The sequence below is a fragment of the Anastrepha obliqua genome, chromosome 6 (assembly GCF_027943255.1).
Source record: "Anastrepha obliqua isolate idAnaObli1 chromosome 6, idAnaObli1_1.0, whole genome shotgun sequence".
Taxonomy (NCBI): Eukaryota; Metazoa; Arthropoda; class Insecta; order Diptera; family Tephritidae; genus Anastrepha; species Anastrepha obliqua.
In genome coordinates, this window is record NC_072897.1 from 54,433,526 (window position 1) to 54,454,132 (window position 20,607).

Sequence of the window (20,607 nt, forward strand, 5' to 3'; positions counted from 1 at the left end):
CCATGCAGAATTTCTTGGTTTGGAATAAATACACTGTCTTCTACTGAGTTTATTGTAATTTTTCGGACCACTTGTGATCTTGCTGGCAGAACTATGGAATTGTTGCCAGAACTGTATGCTATCGGAACATAAATTGGGTATTTTAAGTTAGTTGGTCTGATTATAAGCCAGTCTTCAGACGGCTTGAAATCTAATTGACAGTTGTATTTTTTAATGAAATCTATTCCTAGTATTCCATCACATGGAATAGCGAATTGTAAATTTACAATGTGAAAATCGTGGGGGATTATGTAATTTGTGGTTTGGATTTCAATGGAAGTAAGTCCTTTAGATTTGGTTACTTCTTGACTTATTCCCTGTATATTTATTATATGATCAGTTTGAATGTATTGAAAAACATCTGAATTTTCTTTTAATATAGATATATCTGCACCTGTGTCTATCAAGAATACTAGTTCTTTTCCTGTGTTTATATTTGTGAAGGTTACGTATATGTTTTGGCTGAGATTGATGGTATGAATTTTATTATTTACTGCTGAGTATCTAAAGGCTGTTGGGAGTTTCCCGAAGCGTTTTGGGTCACCCTTACATTATTGTTACTGTTTTGGTTATAACCTTCATTTTGGTGGTTATTTCCTCTATGGTTTCCTCTGTTGTTTCCTCTATTATTACCTCTATAATTATTATATTGGTAATTATTATTCTGGCCATTATTGCGGTTGTTGTTATTATAATTATTATTATTATAATAACCTCGGCCATTGCCTCTACCATTGCCTCTACCGCGATAATTATTCCTGTTGTTATAATTACCACGGCCCCTTTGGGCGAGCAATATTGAATTGGGATTGCCTGTCATTTCGGTACTACATTGTATATACTTTGTGACGGCTTCATCCATTGTTTTGAAATTGCCTGCCTCGAGGATTGTTTTTAACTTTCCGTGTTCACAATTTTTAACCATTGCGTTAATGGCTTCTTTAGTGCTGAATTTGTCAGCATGTTCGGCTGATAGGCCTTCGTCAATATACGAAGCTTCCAAAAGCTTTCGTAAATTGTCAATTTCTGTCGTGAATTTTTCGGCAGTTTTCCCTTTTTGCATTGTTTTAGACAATTTGGCTTTTACTACGTCGGATGTTTCACCAACTATAGTATCTTGCAATTTTTTGATTATTGCATTAATTGTCGTTTCATTTTGGACTTTGTATAGAGTTGAGCCAACAATTTTTGACTTAATGACCTCAACAGCTATTTCTCCGAATGTGCCTTTTGTCAGATTTATTAACTTCAAAGCTGTTACAAATCTTTGAAGATGTATTTTCTGTCCATTGAATTCTGGAATGGCATTCGATATGTCCTTTATGTATGCCCTTTGGGCGCTTACATCCGTCATGATGTTTTCTTTTGTGTCTACTGAGCTTGTGCTAGAATTCAATCCTTCTTCCTGTTCTATCTCATTATCTTCTTCAGATAAAGTGATTTGTGCAGGAATTGTAAGATCTTTTAGGTCGTTTTCTTTTATATCAGTTTCTTCGTTTGATTCAGGATCTGAATCTAAATCTGTTTCAACTGATTTCTGATCTTCTTCTCCATGTAGTGTTAATGGTGAATTTAACACTGTTGGAATGAAAATATCTAGCTGATACTTTTCTTTGACGTTATATAAATTTGAACGTAATTTCATCAACAATTTTGATATTTTTGACCAGTTAGTTTTATTTATTATACGTCTATTATCATGCACTAATATTCTTGCATCATTAAATGTTTCTACAAGAATTTTCGCATGTTTATTTAAAGTATCCTTTTGTATTGACCTATTCTGGCTTACACATTTGTAAGATTTATCAAATTTTTCTTTTAGTTCACGGATATTTAGGGTTAGTTGCTCCCATTCCATGCCTGGGATTCATTATGTATATGTATATATATAAAAGTTTTTTTTTTTTTTTTTTTTTTTTTTTTTTTTTTTTTTTTTTTTTTTTTTTTTATTCTTTATACATAACTTAACTTTTATGACATTTATTTGTCCCAATATTTCGTGCTTATCTATCTCTGAAAATACCCTGCAATTCTTTACCGTAGTCAATACTATTCCCTTTCGGGTGCTAGTACAATGGTAAAGGGGGGGGAAAAGTCTAAGTTATACTTTTCCATGTATTCACTTTCTAAATCATAGATAAGTATGGGTTCTACTCTGTTTTTTTAGTATAGACAATGCCCTGTTCTGGAAATCGGGTTCATTTGTCATTACTATTCTAATGCATTTCTCCGTATTCATATTTGATTTTTTTTTTCTTTATCTATCAAATTCATGTTTTTTTTTTTTTTATATATAAACACATTACCATGAGAATCGTGTGTGCTTGTATATTATTTTCAGATCTTATCAAGATCGTTAGCTTGGCTTAAGGCTCTCTTTTTTATACATTTATTATGTAGGATGTAAGCTTTGTAAATAATATATGCACACATAATAATAACGATTATCAGCAACAATATGTTTGTTATTTTCATATCAGTATTTGGCGATTCTATTTTATTTATTACATTTGCAGTGGAGTCCATTGTTTTGGTATCAATTAACCCCATTCTGGGTGTTATTATATATATATCGTCAGATTTACTTATACTGTTTCTGCTCATTTATTTTAGTTTTGTTATTTCTAATGTTAATGTTCATTTAGGACTCAATTTTAATTTAATTAGTTTTTCCTGATTCGATCAACAGCGATCTCCTACCTAGTGGTTTGTATGGCTTCACGGGCCATACTCTACCGGGCAATGCAGTTATCGCTTCCGCTTACTATATTTGTCTTAAATTAATTACAATATATTTTTTTTTTTATGTATTATATAAATATATCTAAATTCTGCTGCTGTTGATCGTCCATCTGCACCAGCTGGTCTTCGCCGGATCTGGCACGCTGGCGCTCCCTCGTTGACGCAAGCGGCGGGGTGCCTCTCGCGTTTGATGTCTCTAGTTGTTGTTTGTCTTGGTGTTCGGATCCGCTGCCGTGCAGTGCTTGCACGTGTATTGGCAGAACGCACTGTCCAATGGTCCCTCGCAGTCGTCTGGGCACTTCTTGGCTGGTTTACTGAGCTGGGCTTTTATTGCTCCTGGCTGGTTTAATTTGGGAATAGTGTTATCAATTGTTTTTATATGTCTTTGTGTGGTGGTAGAGGTTGAATGCTTATGGTTTACCTTATGGGCTTGATCAATCTGATCTAGCTCGGCTTGTAGTGCTATTGTTGCCTCCCAACGTAATGGTGGGTTGGTGGCAAACAATAGTTTGAGAATTTCCGCCTTCCTCTTTTGGAGGCGTACTCGCATGCCGCTTCTTCCGGCTTTTTTCTTTTTGATTACTGCATTCATTGAACCTCTACTCACTCAGACAAGAAAAATGTAGTTTCCAACGCTGTTCCTGCTCTTTGCCTTTTACGATGAAAAGTTGTCCAGCCTTTTACGATGTAAAGTTGTCCAGTCTTTTACGATGTAAAGTTATCCAGCGTCCAGCTGCTTCAATACTTTGTAGATGTGGTTGGCATAGCTTTCTTTCCTCCTGCTGCTTGACTCCAGGGCTTATTTTCTGCGTCCTGTCACGGTCGCCATGTATTAATCGTAATCAAAGAAATTCTGTTTGTCTTAATCGTAATCGACTCGTTGCTACGAGTGTGTTTTATTGAATGCCTTTTCAGTTGTTACAATTTGGTTCTTACAGCTAAAGACAGCGTGGCTGCGCTGTCAGGGACGCCGGCAGAGACGCGGTCAACTTATGTATAATTCTTTATGTATTGTTTACATAAGAACGTCTAAGGGCTGACGCGGGTCGCAACGGCGGGGAGGAGGTAATATGTTCACTTGGTTGTTGAACCGTCGGTGCATGTCAAATATGCCGACGCGGCAATGTCCATGCAGGGCAATGTCCAAGGGATCGTATTACCACAAGTGCTTGCACATTGTTTATATGAATATTGTAGTCAAGTGCTACAATGTGTTTGTAATAATATTTATGCATTCAACTGAGTACAGTGAGCATTCGATAAGTGAACATACTACACCACAGTTTTCCTATTTTTTCAGGAGGTACTTAGCTAAGTTAAGGGTACTATGGGTAGGGTTCGATACTCCTCAATAGTACAGCACTACTCAAAATACTTTTAACGTGGTCGGGGGTGAAGGGCTGGATTAAGGTGTGATGCGAGCCGTGCCGAGAATCTCTCAGGTTTGGGGCCCTTCTAATAAATAACCAAGTCTCGAACGGACCTTACGGATAACTGGCGCCCTCCGTAATAACTAGCCTTACCCGTGTAGTTCGGAGCTATGCACGGGCGGACATCCTTTCTCCGACATTCGTGGGTCCAAAAATGCAAAGAGACTATCATAAAACAAACAAAAAAAAGGAGATCGGTCCTCCTTCTAATAGGCCGATAGGAACAAACAGTTCCGCAATAAGAGCAACGGTCGCACCGAGCTCGAAGAAAACGCTATCCATCGGCTTAATAAGTCGATCGAAACATACAGCGACAGCCTCAGCGAAAGCGAGGCCAGTTGACACACAATCAGAACTGGACACAGGTCCAAGTACAAGTAGGGGTGCACTAGCCCGGCAGTTAACTGCGATTCAGCACCCAAAAACGACACAGGTCCACTGCCGTCGCCGCTAATAAGAAGCCTTGTGGAAGACTACAAAGCACACAACCGCAAACTAGTCCTAGGAGGTGATGCCAATGCCCACCATACCGTATGGGGGAGCTCGGATACAAACGAACGAGGTGAATCTCTCTTTAATTATATTATATGTAGTAAGCTTTTAGTGTGTAACAAAAGCAACGAACCCACATTTATTACGCGCAATAGACAAGAAGTTCTTGATATTACGCTAGCATGTCACACCCTCTACGGAAAGATGACGCAGTGGAAGGTTCTGAATGAACACTCTTACTCCGATCATCGCTACATAGAAATAAAACTTAGGAAAGCGAAAAGGTCTGGTTGGAGAACGTTCTGTGGAGAAATCGAAGGAACCACAGAGACTTCCAGACTGCGTAAAATCCTTTCAAAAAACCACTATTCCACCGGATACCTCCAAAAACCGGACAGGAGTTGGACTACTTCGAGTGACGAAACTCTGAAGTTGCTAGTGGACACACACTTTCCCAGCAACGAATCATCTAACGTATTAATCAACAATAGTACAGAAAGACCAAACTCTGACATTGAAGAAATAATCACTGAAACTAGGATAACCTGGGCAGTGAACACGTTCAAACCATTTAAATCACCGGGCCCAGATGGATTATTCCCGGCCCAAATACAACATTCACTCAACTACATCACGGAGTGTTTGACGGCCATATTTAAGGCTGCTCTGAAACTTAAAAGTGTCCCATCAGTATGAAAAGAGGTAAAAGTGGTATTTATCCCTAAAGCGGGAAAAAGTTCACACACAGCACCTAAGGATTTCAGGTCAATTAGTCTATCCTCCTTTCTGCTAAAAACATTAGAAAGAATTTTAGAAGAGCATATTAGGGCTATCATCAGCCCTAATAAGCTTAGTATCTCACAACATGCGTACTGTAAAGGGAAATCTACTGAAACAGCACTTAACTCACTTGTTACAGAAATCGAGGAGTCAATGTATAATAAAGAATTCACACTGGTAGCCTTTCTAGATATCGTGGGCGCGTTCAACAACATCCTACCGGATACCATAACAAAGGCACTGACGGATTTCGGGATCTCTGGCGCTTTGGTTGAGTTCATCAAAAACATGCTCTTGAGCAGATTTGTGATCGCAACCCTAGGGGCCTCAGAGATCAAAAAAAAAGTTAGCAGAGGAACACCTCAAGGCGGTGTGCTGTCCCCTCTCCTATGGGTGCTGGCACTAAACTCATTACTAAAGAGCCTAGAGGAGAGAGGACAACACCTCGTAGCATATGCGGACGATGTTGCAATGGTAGTAAGAGGGAAATTTCCCAATACACTTAGAGAAGTCACGCAATATTTACTAAACATGGTTGAAAACTGGTCAAAAGCAAATGGGCTAAGCGTCAACCCCAATAAAACTGAACTCATCCTATTTACCAGGAAACACAAAATTTCAAATATAGCTCCTCCGACTCTAGGTGGAACGGTACTGTCATTTAGTGATGAGGCCCGCTACTTAGGCCTAATACTAGACCGAAAGCTGACTTGGAAGGCAAATGTCGAAGATAGAGTAAAAAGGCCGACAATAGCACTATACTCGTTGTAAACAGCTGATAGGACTAAGTTGGGGTCTCTCCCCATCTATCGTATACTGGCTTTACACGGCAATTGTACATACGGCATATTAGTATGGTGGCCAGCTCTAGATAAATTGTACATTAAAAGAACCATGGCACACGTACAAAGAATGGCCAGTCCTTGCATCTGCGGGGCCCTCAGAACCACACCCACAGAACCACACCAAAGAGGACACTAATCAATTTAAGAACAGTTCCCCTGAATTCATGGCACAACGGATTTCTGTAGGACCAAGGACATCAATTTTAATAAATCCTTTGTCACAGTATTTCCTTCCAAAGAGGAATGGGATAACGGGCTTATTGTTAAGATAAATGACTTAAACATCTACACAGATGGCTCAAAACTGAACCACAAAGTAGGTGGAGGGGTCTACTCCGACAAACTCGGAGTATGCCAATCATTTCGCTTACCTGATCATTGCAGTGTATTTCAGGCGGAAGTCACTGTCATAAAAGAGAACTTAAAGAAATAAAAACGAGAGTATTATCCACAAATGAAGTCTCCATTTACTCGGACAGTCAAGCAGCAATAAAAGCGCTGGAATCAAAAACGCACTCGTCAAAAACAGTTCTAGAATGTTTTAAACTACTAGATGACGTATCTAAGTGCTACAAGGTGCACCTTATCTGGGTAACAGGCCACAGGAACATTGCAGGAAACTATAAGGCGGATGAACTTGCAATAACCGGTACAACGCTCGATCTCGAACCGAATAAGGCGCTGATACCCATGCCCATAGCCACTTTTAAATTACTTATAGACAGGGAAACCATCAAAAAGGTAAATACAAGCTGGCAAAACCTCACAACATGCGAAATAAGCAGACAGACATGGCCGAACTGGAACAGCGGGCGATCGAATATCTTGCTAAGATTCAACAGAGAATCTATAAGAAAAATGATAGGTGTATTAACTGGTCATTCTTTAATAGGCAGCCACGCTAGAAGGTTAGGACTCCCGTACTTCGATTTCTGTAGAAGCTGTCTTAATACAGAAGAAGAGGAAACAGTCAGACACCTTTTATGTGAGTGTGAAAGCCTAGCTATGAGAAGGCTGCGCACTCTTGATACAGCATTTCTAACCGATGTAGCGGATATAGCCCATCTAAAACTAACGAAGCTCTGCTCGATTATTAAAGCAACCGGATGGTTTGAAAAGGAACACGTAGAGTAAGGATAAGCTCCAGTGGTATCACAATGGACCTGCGGAAGGTCTAAGTGTGTCTTATGACAATCACCCTACCTACCTACCTACCTATATGTATGTAAATATGTCTTCTAACTGTTCGACAGTCGCGAGTTAATGCGACTTATGCCCGAATTCTGTAAGCAAATCTCATCTCAAGTCACTAAAATTGAGATTATATATTAGTGACTCTTTTTGTGACTTGAGACGATTTTGCTATTCAGTAAGGGAAAGTCACAAGAATTTCACCAAATATCATGGTGAAAATAAATAGAGACAGTGAGTTGATGGCACGTATCGGCTAGAGATAGTCAAAAAGTTGAGCAAAAATTCACTTATCGATTCCATATGTAATGAAATTTTTTAAATTCATTTATCAAGCGAAATTCTTGATCAAAAACATAAAGAATATGAATATTACTAAGCTCATACAAAATAGCGTTTTTAATTTCTGTTTTATAAACCTTTCACCTGAATCGGCTTATGAACAATTAAATTGAGACAAGCAAAATTAATAATCGATAAATGTTGAATTGCATCTCTATATACATTCCGTTGAAATGAACGAGCTAGGAACTCCGCTCAAACTTGTCAAGTGGTTTGAGATCGTGAATAAGTTCCCAGCAGAAGGACTTCGGGAATCTAAAAGACCTCCTGAAAATGTCTTCTTCCAGAAGGAATGGGTCTTCCGTGCTGCGTAAACTTGCCGGAATCCGTCTACGCATATTTCTAAAACGTCAATAAATACACAATTATTCGTGTTCTTAAGAAATTTTTACCCAAAACATATTACTTTGCTTCATTTTCGCGCTTTTTTCGCAATATATATGTATAAAATAATTAATTCCTCTTCCATATTTTTCGTTTTGTGAGCTGCTCAGAAGTAGATCACTAATAAGTGACTTTTTTTTGAGATTAATGACGTGAGATTGCTTACTGAATTGCAACTAGTCTCAAAATCAAACTTCATCACGAAAAGTCTCAATTAGTGATTTCAAACTGCTTACAGAATTCGGGCATTCGATTCCTTGAACAATTCCAGCGAATCACACATTTCTGTTTGCAAAACCGCATATATGTACCCTGTGATCAAAAAGTACCGGAAATGTTTAAATTAAACAAAACAGAGTTAAATTTAAGGCAAATTTATATTATCTCCTTCACAATATGACCCGTCTGAAGCAACACACATGTGCCAACGTTTAACCCAGTCCTCCAAACACCCCAGGCAGGCCGACATGGCCTTCAGCTCCTTCGTCGTATTCTCTTTGATCTTTTTGATCGGTGCGATGGCAGTTGTTGTTTTTTATATGCATACATTTTGCGTTCGTTGTAGGTTTGTATATATTTATATACATATGCGTGTATGCGCGTTTGGCTTTCTGGATGCATCCATGGATATTAGAATATTTTCTCATCAATATGTGTATGTAAGTAGTTCAGATTTGACTGAAGAGATTAAATATAGGAATGGATATTCTTATGATTGCCTTTATGGCTGTTTTACATATAAATCAATTCAAAAGAAGTATGAATAATGTTATATAGAAAATAAATTTCTAAATAACAGGTATTAGAAAATCTGAATACACTATTTTAAATCAATTCTAATTAAACCAAATACAAAAAATTAAATAAAAATATCGAACAAAGAAAAGTGTGTACAGGACTTAAACCTGAGTCAAATACGGAACGATGCATCACGCCTAGACATGTCTTTCATGCTTGCGCTAATCTATAATGGTTAATATAGCTTTCTAAATCGGTCATTTATTCGATTTGCTCTTTTATATGCATACATTTTCCGTTCCTTGAAAGTTTGTTTGCGTATTTATATATGTACATATGTATGTGTGTATGCGCATTTGGCTTTCTAGACGGATATTAGAATGATATTTTGTCATGAATATAGCTTAGATTTGATTAAAGAGATTAAATATATGCATATTTATATCTACATATTTCCTTTTTGATTGATTTATATAGAATCAGTATCCAGTATGAACTATTTTATACAGAAAAGAAATTTTCTAAATATCAAATTCAAAAAAAAACCAAAAACAAAAAGCAATTATAATTAAATTAAACTCAATAATTTTACCAAACTGAATTGTAAAAAAGAAAAAGTGCAAGGAAAAACATATGACTATTCAGGACTTGAACCTGGACTAAATACGCGCCTCAAACATCATACAAACAATACCGCCAACTTCAGCAACTGGCACCATGAATTGACTGCTTGCGCATCTTTCCCAATCGCAAATTCATTCGCTTCGCTGTGGGCATGAAATAAGTCGAATCCCTTATTAGTGTGGTGAAAAATCTTATGAAATCCCTTACTAGTGTGGTAAACGCAGAAAAAATCTGAATTCCTCTACTAGCGTAGTAAGTAAATATAGAAATCCTCCACTAGCGTGGTAAATATCTCCAATCCCCCACTAGTGTAGTAAGTTCAATTTGAAAATCACTTAGTATGAATCTACAAATTAGTACTCGAAAAAAGCTCATTTGACATTTGCTCCTTCTCATTCCATTAACATTCTCTAGTACATGTACATTGACTCTGCTCAGTTTCTGGTTTCTGTATGAAATCAAATTGACGAATGCCGACGGCATTTTGCAAGGAATTTGCTTGTGCATTTCTATGTTCTCTTGATAAACGAAATTTTATTCGATTTATATTTTCAAACAAACATTTAAAATCAAAGTAAGTTTAATGTTTTTTGATTTAACTTAAAATAATGTTTTTTTGATTTATATAAAATACTTTATAAAACGACCTCACATTTTGTTGTGTGCGTTTTAGTAAATTTAGAACTTCATACAAATTTGATGAAACTTTTTACTAATCTTTCGAGTTGAAATTAATTTTAGACGAGAATTCAAACAGCATACAAGTGTTGTTCAATACGAGTATATGCATATGTATATTATGTTTGTGCAAAAGTTCAATTGCATCTTCAACTCTTATAGCAGAGAATGTTAATGGAATGAGAAGGTGCAAATGTTACTGTTAACTTTTTTTAGTACAATTGAGATTTGAAAGATGTGTGGTAAGGGATTTTAGACCATCGACTTTATAGGTAGACACCACACTGAGTTTTGCCCACACAAAAATTGAAAACACCTCACATCTTTCACCTCAACACACAACACATTTCTCACCTCGTCATTAAACCAATTCAATTTTTACTATTTTCATATTTTTGAACAATAAGCGAAAACGTAAAATTTATTACACAAAATTTTTTTCAATCACATTAAAAAAACTAATTAAAAACTAATTAAACAAAAAAAAAATTAAAAAAAAAAAGTTGGCGCCGGGAATTGATATCGAGTCTAACATGTGGCGAGGAAAAATAGGCGGTGCGTTTATTTCTTCGACTGCTTATTTTTTTACCATTTTGTTACTTTTGAAATGATAAGCGAATACGTAAAATTTATTACACAAAATTCTTTTACGATTAGATTAAAAAAAAACACATTTTAAAAAGAAAAAAAGAAAAAATTGAACCAAGGTTTTGTGCATGCGGACGACGCGAATTAATTTTAATAAAGTTCTGAAAGTAATTCATGAAGTTTTTCATTGCAGACATACATAAATGAACGTATACTTTATATGTACATAAATGATGGTATATGACAATATAAGTGCATAATATATATGTATATACATGTCAATAGGAAGTATTTGCATTCAGAAAAAAAAATACGGTTTAAGATAAATCAACACTTATTTTATATTGTATGCCAATTATAGTTTATGTATTCGACAGCATTTACATACATATGTATGTATGTACATTTGTATATGAAAAACAATAATGCACAAGCGCAAGAACATCATCTTCCTTTCATACATATGTACATATGCATGTATGCCCAAATAACCTTGACTTATGTATGTACACATGTCACAGCACATCACATTTTTACAAGAAATCAAATACAGTATAATTCCTCTTAACCGGCTTCGCATTAACCGGTCGACGGATTAACCGGCCTGTTTACAACATCCGAGCGCAATGCAATATTTTCCAAGAAATTCACCGGCGAGGCGATGCGGCTGGGATTCTCCCGATATTACGGGGAGATCCCGGTGAAGTAAACTATAAACGATGTTAGATAGGATTTTGTCGTTTGCCGTTTTGATCAATTTGGTTTGTTTTTGCTGTGGGTACGGACATAACATAGTTCTTTCCTTAACATAGTTCCATTAAAATGTTACCAGAAACAACTTTTCTAGGCAGTCATGAACAGTCTGCCTCTGGTTTCAAAAAGAACAAAGAACGTATTACAGTGGCCGTTTGTTCGAATGCAGCAGGGACTCATAAAATTCCTCTTTTCGTTATTGGTAAGTCTGCTAAACCACGGGCATTCAAAAACTTGAATCCATCTTCCCTTTCGGTTTATTATAAGTCACAAAAATCAGCGTGGATGAATTCAGACTTGTTTAAAGAGTGGTTTAATTTGAAGTTTGTTTCAAAAGTTAAAAAACATTTAAAAAGTGTAAACTTGCCTATTAAAGCAATTCTTGTGTTAGATAACGCTGATAGATGACATAAAATTAGTTTATCTTTCTCCTAATGTGACAAGCTTAGTGCAACCAATGGACCAAGGAACGATCGAAAGCTTAAAAAGACGATACAGGCGTAAACTTGTTTCTGCAACATTCGGAGAGGTCTTTTAGAAGTCATCAAAAAGATTAATATCAAGGGCGTTATCTATATGTTAGCTACAGCTTTTCAAGAAATGCCCTCTTCAACGTTTGTTAAGTCTTGGAGTAAACTTTGGCCAAATGTTGAGAATCTAATTGTGATCTCGAATATTGCAGGGACTGAAGAAGAAGAAAACAAATCCACTTTACAAGACCTTCAAAAGTTATCGGGTAACGAATCATTACAGGCAGAAGATGTGGAAAATTGGATGATAAACTGTGACGAACACGTTGAAAATGAATTTTTGAATGATGACAAAATCATAGATTTAGCAAACAAAGAACAAGAGGAAGATGATGAGAGTAGTGACGTTGAAGAGGAGAAAACAGTTTCTCATGAAGAAGCCCAAAATGTGATGGAAATTGCATTGAAATACATTGAGCAGCAACATGAGTCAACAGCATTAGACGTTTTGGTGATTAGAAAATGGAGGGATGTCGCATTCAGAAATTCACTGAAGGTTAAAAAACAGAAGAAAATCACAGACTTTTTCAAAAAATAATTATTACACTTATATTTTATTGATGTAACACATTAACATATGTAAATATGAAATACATAAATATGTAAAAAATGTTTCTCCATTTTTTTATATGTATGTATACAAGTACACTTCGGATTAACCGGGCAAAACGGCAACCGGCCAGGTATGCAGTCCCGAGGTGACCGGTTAAGAGGAATTCTACTGTACACATACGCACTAGCGAACGAGTTTCTTCCTAACAAGTGCAAAAACAATTCTGCTCTATGTATGTATGTATATATACCCACTTTATGTCTTAACATATGTATATACATACATATATACCTACTTGCCTTCTAAACTTCCTACAAAATAATTGTATTCATGTGTTACTACATCCATGCACGTTCATACATACATACATGCATATATGCGAGTTAAATTTATTTTTGAAAAATAAAATAAATTTGGTGAAGTTAATTTGTTTTTATTAAAATTAAAAAAATTTGGTTACACTTCAATTTGATCTTTTCTCTTCAAGGTTACTTCAAAGACTGCTTTTAACATAAAAAGCTATAGATATTCATAGGTTATTTTAACAGTTAGATTTATACTGTTTTGAAATGAAGAGCGAAAGAGCAAATGGGGAAACAACAAATAAATATATAACTTACATAGTTAATTATTACAGTTAGATTTATAATCTTTTAAAATGAAGAGAGCGAGAGCGAAAGGGGAAAACTACATATAATATATAACTTCCGCGAACACAGCGCTCCCTTCTTGCTTCCGTGTACTTTTGTCTTTCACCAGTCGATATTCCTAATATTGTACTTACAAAAACACAATACTTTGATAGATGCAAAAGCAACAGAAAGCGCAACGCGATGGCCGCTTTGCCACCGCACATTCTAAAATGTTCTAGAACACAACAAAAACACATACCTCACATGCGCATGTCGCCCAAAGCTAAATTCTAAGCCTAGCGACTACAAAAACAAAATACATTCGTAGACGCAGTCGCAGCGGCCATGATTCTATCAGCGACGGCGCTGAACAATTTAGAACAAAAACAAAAAGTTCATTCATAAGTTAGAGCTCATATTTCAATTTCATTCATAAAACGAGCCGCCCATATGCCAATTTTCGCGACCATTCGAAAATAGTCAATATTGGAATATTTCGCGTGGAATTATTTGCCAATATTTGATAAATCTTAAATTTTTGTCATGTCGAGTGGCCGCGGCTCCGTATGTATGTATGCACCCTTATATGTATGTAAATATGTCTTCTAACTGTGCGACAGTCGCGAGTTAATGCGACTTCCAGCGAATCACACATTGCTGTCCGCAAAACCGCATATATGTATCTTATGATCAGAAAGTACAGGGAATGTTTAAATTAAACAAAACAGAGTTAAATTTAAGGCAAATTTATATTATCTCCTTCAAAATATGACCCGTCTGAAGCAACACACATGTGCCAACGTTTAACCCAGTCCTCCAAACACCCCCGGCAGGCCGATTTGTATTCTCTTTAATCAGTGCGATGGCGCGTCATCATCATGCAAAATCTGAGAATTGTTTTCTCACATTTCCGGCGGTTTGCAACACACAGCATCTCTCTAAGGTTTCAAAACGGATAAATAATATTCTCTATTGACTGTCTGGCCCGATGGAAGGTACTCATGGTGGACTATGCCTTGGCAATCGAAGGAAACAGTCAACATCACCTTCCCGGTTCTTTTTGCTCATAGGGTATACATATCCCATCTTTTCACTGACGGACAGGAAGACGGTCGCAGTTGTTGTTTTTTATATGCAAATTAAAGTTAGAACGCGGGTGAGCGTTAAAAAAAAAAACAACACGATTGCTTCCAAAGTCAAACTTGAAGTGCATCTTTTATTCTTACGTTATTTCTTTTATACCAAATTTTTGCTTACTCTATACTTAACAAATAATTGTTTGTGTTTACAATAAATCTTTCGCTACTGAATGAGCTTATTTCATCATCCTCTAATTTGTGCTTATGCTAGCTTTAAAAGTACTTGACAAATAATTGTTTATGTTTATAAATTTGTGCTTATGCTAGCTTTAAAAAGTACTTGACAAATAATTGTTTATGTTTATAAATTTGTGCTTATGCTAGCTTTAAAAAGTATTGCTTATTGTAATTCTATCCTTAACAAATAATTGTTTATATTTACAGTAAATATTTCACTATTGGATGAGCTTATTTCATCATCCAATTAGTGCTTATGCTAGCTTTAAGAAGTATTGCTTACTCTAAGTTTTTGTATATATTTGCCGTTATGCGGCTTACCAGAGTAGGGTATTAACTCCCCCTCCTCTAAATCGAAGCGTCCCGTCTTCGAATATATATCGGTGATATTCTGAATCGTCAAGTCAATATCACTCATTAACATTTCTTTTATATTTTTACTTCTTATTGCTTTTTTGACATATATTTTCTTTATTAATTTATAAACTGTACAAAAAGACAATGACACTATCAATACTGTGGTAAGTGACCACCAAATCGGTTTTCCTTGAATTTCCTGTTTCATTTTATTTAATACATTCGAATTTTCAAATTTTAAGTATTCATTTGTAGATTCAACATACTCAGTTATTTCAAAGTTATTAATATAATTAATTTTTACATAATTCCAAATTTTTTCATCAATATTTTCATATGTAACATTATCAATTATAGTATAATTCTTAAAAACTATTAAATAAACTCCATCTAATGTGCGTTCATCAATTACATGCGTTCCAGAAACTAATATGGCCCCCTGTTTTATTTCTTCTATTTCTTTATTTTTCTCTTTTAATTTTTTGCATTTGGTTCTTGCTTTATTCAAAATTTTCGACAAACAAGATTTCCTTTCTTCAATTTTACAGTATGTATTTTTTATTTCTTCTTTACATTCTTTTACATTTACATAATCATTTCCACACTTCGCTATTTTATCCTCAATTATCAATTTACCATCTCTCTGCGCTATAGCCCGAACTTCATAAAATTTACAATCGTACAATACCTTTGGATATTTTATATATATTACAATTAATTCTTTATTTTGAATTACTTTAAACTGTGAATCATCTATTAAATCTGTAATCGTTATTCGTCCGTGTTCATGTCGTGTTATATTTCTTATCTCATCAATGTGCAGAATAGCTGGATTCAAAATTCCTACCTTTGCCAAAGTTATAGTTTTTATTGAATTCTGTAATTCATTAATGATATAACTATTCCTACGCTTACTCATCATTCTAATATGTGCATTTCCTTGTAATTCTTTAACCCTCTCAGTTAAATGAGTAATAGCTTTAAACATCTGTGAATTTGTGGTATACTGTTTATTACTATTTTCCACTAATTCATTTAATTTATTGGTTATTAATACTAAATCATCATGATCCGGTGTTCCTGCTATCCATTTCCACAATGTTCCCAACTCATTAATACCTCCTGTAAATCTATGATCCTTTTCCTGCAATTGCTCTATTAATGTCTCCATTAATTGTATTTCCAATTCGTATTCAATTTCATTTACGTCAAAATCCGTACGCATTGTCTTACTTCCATTTACATGAATATGTTCATTCCTATTGTACATTTGTTGTTTCATTTCTTCCAATAAACTCGCAAAATAAGTTATATTTGCAATGTGAAAAATATCCCCATAATCTTCATATAATAAAACATCTCCGTCTTCTATTAAAACATAGTCTTCCCTTGTATAATCAATAATGTCCGTCATCCCGAAAGATATGAATGCTGCAAATAGCACCAATCTCATTCTGTAAATATTAAGATTTAATATTATCCTTGTGAATTATTCTGTCACGTTTCTGAATTATTATTTTATTTCCCTTATCTTCTTTTACTTTTTGTCTCCTATATTTCGGTCTTAATTTATTCCTTTCACCTATAACTTTCTCATATACTGTCTGACATGGAGTATAATTTTTTTCTTTTCGTCTTTTATTATGTACCTTCAACATAACTTCCTGTGCCGATTTTAATTTATCTTTTATATTTTCATGTGGTTTTTTATTGTAAAGCACCTCATACGGTTTTTCTTTAATTGTCGAATGAATAGTTTTATTGTATTGCTGAGCTGCTCTAATAATGGATTCTAAATCACTTATTAAATTCAATTCCTCCTTTAAACATCTTCCTATTTCAATGAGAGTAGAATGCACTCTTTCTACCTGACCATTAGTTACTGAATGTCTTGGATCGCAATAATATATTTCAATATTACATCTATTAGCAAATGATCTAAATTGAGCTGATGCAAAACTTGGTTCATTGTCTACTGTAATTCTCTTTACTTCCGGAAATACCTGTAAAGCTTCCAAAATCTTTTCGATTAAATTTGTCTTATCTTCAATATGCTTAACTATCAAGAACTTAGAATAAGAGTCAATCAAAGTTAAAAACTTCAGTTTTTGAGCGTAAAAAATGTCAATATGAATTTGTTCACCTTCTTTCTCTGGAATTGGTGCCCTTCCAATTGGTACCTTTTTGGGTTGTCTATCGTTTTTATTCTTATTACATATCTGACAATTTCTAACATATTGCTTGAATTGCTTCACCATTTGGGGCCAATAGTATTGATCCCTGATCTGTGCCAAATGTTCCCTATAATTTCTATGTGCTCTACCATGTGTTTGCTCTATAATATTACCCTGGTCCTCTCTATTCGTGACATCAATTGGAAAACACTTCACACGTAAAAATTTCGTTACCGGAAAAGTATCCATCAATACCGTTTTTATTTCATATGCTACTTCCGGAGTACAAAATATTCCTGTAACCAATTTTGGATTTAATTGTTCAGAAAGAACAGGTATTATATTTTCTGGTTTATCATATTCTATATTATTAAAAATCTAGTGTTACCGAAGATTAAAACTCTTTCTTGGGTGGTAATTTTTGCACCTTGATTTATTAATATTTGCTGTTTAAAGTGATTCAATGGCTTGTTAGTTTCCCTAATTGAAATTTCATCACTACTCTCGGCTGAATGCTGTGTATTCGCAAATGAATCCTCCGATTCTGAAATTTCATTATTCGATTCTGTTAAATTATTTAACTGTTGTCTCGATAGTGCATCTGCTACAACATTTGTTGCTCCGGGTTTATAGATTATTCTTGGCGAAAATTCTTCAATAAATGCCCTCCATCTTTTCATTTTAACATTAGGGTTTCTTTCAGATATCGCAAACGATAGCGGTTGGTGGTCCGTATAAATTTCTAAATCTTTTACAGCATATAGGTAATGTCGCAATGTTTTCAATGCCCAAACAATAGCATAAAGCTCCTTTTCGTTAGTTGCATAATTCTGCTCGGTTGAATTCAAGGTCTTTGAAATAAATGTTATGGGTTTTCCTCGTTGTGATAATACAGCCCCCACAGCTACATTTGAAGCGTCGGTATTTAAAATTAATTTTTCATTAAAATCAGGTTGCGATAATTCAATGCATTGGCATAATACATCCTTTAACCTTTCACAAGCGGCTATACCTTCTTGGTCAAGATCAATCCTTATCTTTTTTGATACATGCTGCGATACTCCTCCATTTTTTTCTTTTAAGTGCTTTGTCAGTGGCTTAGCTATTGTAGCGTAATCTTGAATAAATTTTCTGTAATATCCTGTTAATCCCAAAAAACCCCTTAATTGTCGTAAAGTTTTAGGTATGGGATAATTTTTTATCGCTTCCACTTTTTTTGGGTCTGTTTTAATAACCTTATGAGATACTACGTATCCCAGAAATTCAATTTCTATTTCTATAAACCTTGATTTTTCAAGAGATATTTTCATATGAGCTTCCCTTAATCTTTCAACTATTTGTTTTAACTGCTGAATATGTTCTGTCAATGTCTTTGAGAATATTATAATATCATCAATATACATTTGGCAAAATTTACCGATATATTCACGTAAAATATCATTCATTGCTCTCTGAAATATACTAGGGGCATTCCTTAGCCCAAATGGCATCCGTAAGTACTCATATTTCCCGTTATTAACTGAGAAAGCCGTTTTTTCAATATCACCTTCCAGCATTAAAATCTGATGAAATCCTGACTCTAAATCAATTGTTGAAAAATATTGGGATTCCCCCAAATTTGAAAGTATCACCTCAGGATTAGGCACGGGGTATCTATCTGATATTGTTTTTTCATTTAATTTTTTAAAATCTATGATCAACCTTAGTTTAGGACTTCCATCCTCGTTCATTCCCTTTTTCGGAACAACCCAAACAGGAGAATTATAAGGACTTTTGCTATTCCTTATTATACCCTTTCTTAGTAAATTTCCAATTTCCTCATTAACAAAATTATTTACAGACACAGGATATGGATACTGCTTCGACCATATGGGTTTGTCATCCTCAGTTCTAATTTCCGCTTTTATGTCTGTCCTGAAAGGCAAACCCATGTCAATGTTATTATGTGTTTCCTTTATAATTCTAATAATATCCTCTCTCAATAGAGGAATATTAAAACCTTCACTTTCACCAATATTTTTTTTATATTTCTTAGAAAATTTATTCCTCATTTCCAAATTTTCAACTTCAAAATTATTTAACATATTGCTGGAATGATCTTCAGCGGGCGCTTTAGAGGTTTCTTCCTCCAAAGTTAATTTTTTATTTGTTTTATGCTGGTATGACTCATCAGCTGGCGTCATAAGACAATTTTGTCCCATGATAACTTTTGTATTTCCAAAGCATTTCTTCTTTGAATTTTCATTTTTTTCTTTTATATTGCCGGTATTACCTTCGGCTGGCGCTTTAGGACTTCCGTGTCCCAAAGATTTTAATATCGTTCCTGATTTTCCTATACAACTATCCTCATTGTTACTTAAAAACCGTAATTTTTCTGAATATTCGCTCCCATAATTAATTTCCTCCTTTTCCATATCAATCTTAGCTCTAATCTTCTTCAAGAAATTAACTCCTATCAAGAAATCACTTTCTAAATTATCTATTTCATAGAATCTTTCCATACATCCCAATAGATGTACGTTATGAAACAAATCAATGACGGTCGAACCATGAATAGTCCTTACCCTCTTCTTAATTGCTAATACCTGTCCATTGTCATACACTCCCTTTCTAATATAACAACTAGTAGCACCGGTATCTATTAGTATCCTCATTACTTTTCCGGTTTGCAGATCTGTCCGGAATATGTAGGGCAGGTGGAAGTTTGACCTAATAATGAGATGGTTTGATTGAAGCTCCTGAGCCTTAGCCAAAGCGTTTGGCAAATCGACTGGAGCCAATATGAAAAGTATCTGGTTAAGTGGAGGACGTAAACCGGTAATAAATGTCCTCAAAGCAGTTTCACGATTCTTAATATTAAGTTGGTTTGTTATTTCTGAATTAGTACCATGCGTCATTATGGTCTTATTAATTAATAAAGTTAATTTACGGTTTACTTCATTATGATAATCTATTAGGGATTTTGATCCTTGTCTTAAAATACTCATCTCTTGATCAATTACATGAATTGGTCGTCTGTCAGCATATGCAAAGTCCAATCTAGCAAATATGGCCTCTAAATTCAATACAGCCCCATGATTAGTCAAAATATCATTCGCATCTCCTACAATTTTATTTCTTAATATAGTTAGAGCGCCAAAGTATCTTCTGCTACCTTCAATATACAAACTCATAGAATTTTTTGCAGCCTCTCTCCAACTAACATATGATTTACCTGAAAACACGGGCAAAGATCGAATTATATCCAAGCTTTCATTACACATTAATGCATCGTCAATAGTCTGAGTCCGATACTCAGTTAGCTGAGAAGCTGTGGTCAGAGCCCTAATTTGGTTATTGAGTTGACCTATTTCAATACGTAAGTTTGCGGTGTGAGTAGCTATTAATCTAGCTATATCTTCCGCAGATAAATTATT

At 35.0% G+C, this 20,607-nt stretch overlaps 1 protein-coding gene across 1 annotated transcript; it reads right to left on the reverse strand.

Annotated features, from left to right (window-relative positions):
• Nucleotides 1-529: 529 nt before the first annotated feature.
• On the reverse strand, nt 530-1,684 carry LOC129250539 (putative uncharacterized protein DDB_G0286901). The gene has a single exon (XM_054890159.1). It carries the CDS (start codon nt 1,682-1,684, stop codon nt 530-532), a length of 1,155 nt encoding a protein of 384 aa, XP_054746134.1.
• Nucleotides 1,685-20,607: the final 18,923 nt, after the last annotated feature.

Coding starts and splice junctions, on each gene's coding strand:
- LOC129250539 (XM_054890159.1), bottom strand. CDS start 1,684: ATGAAATTACGTTCAAATTTATATAACGTCAAAGAAAAGTATCAGCTA.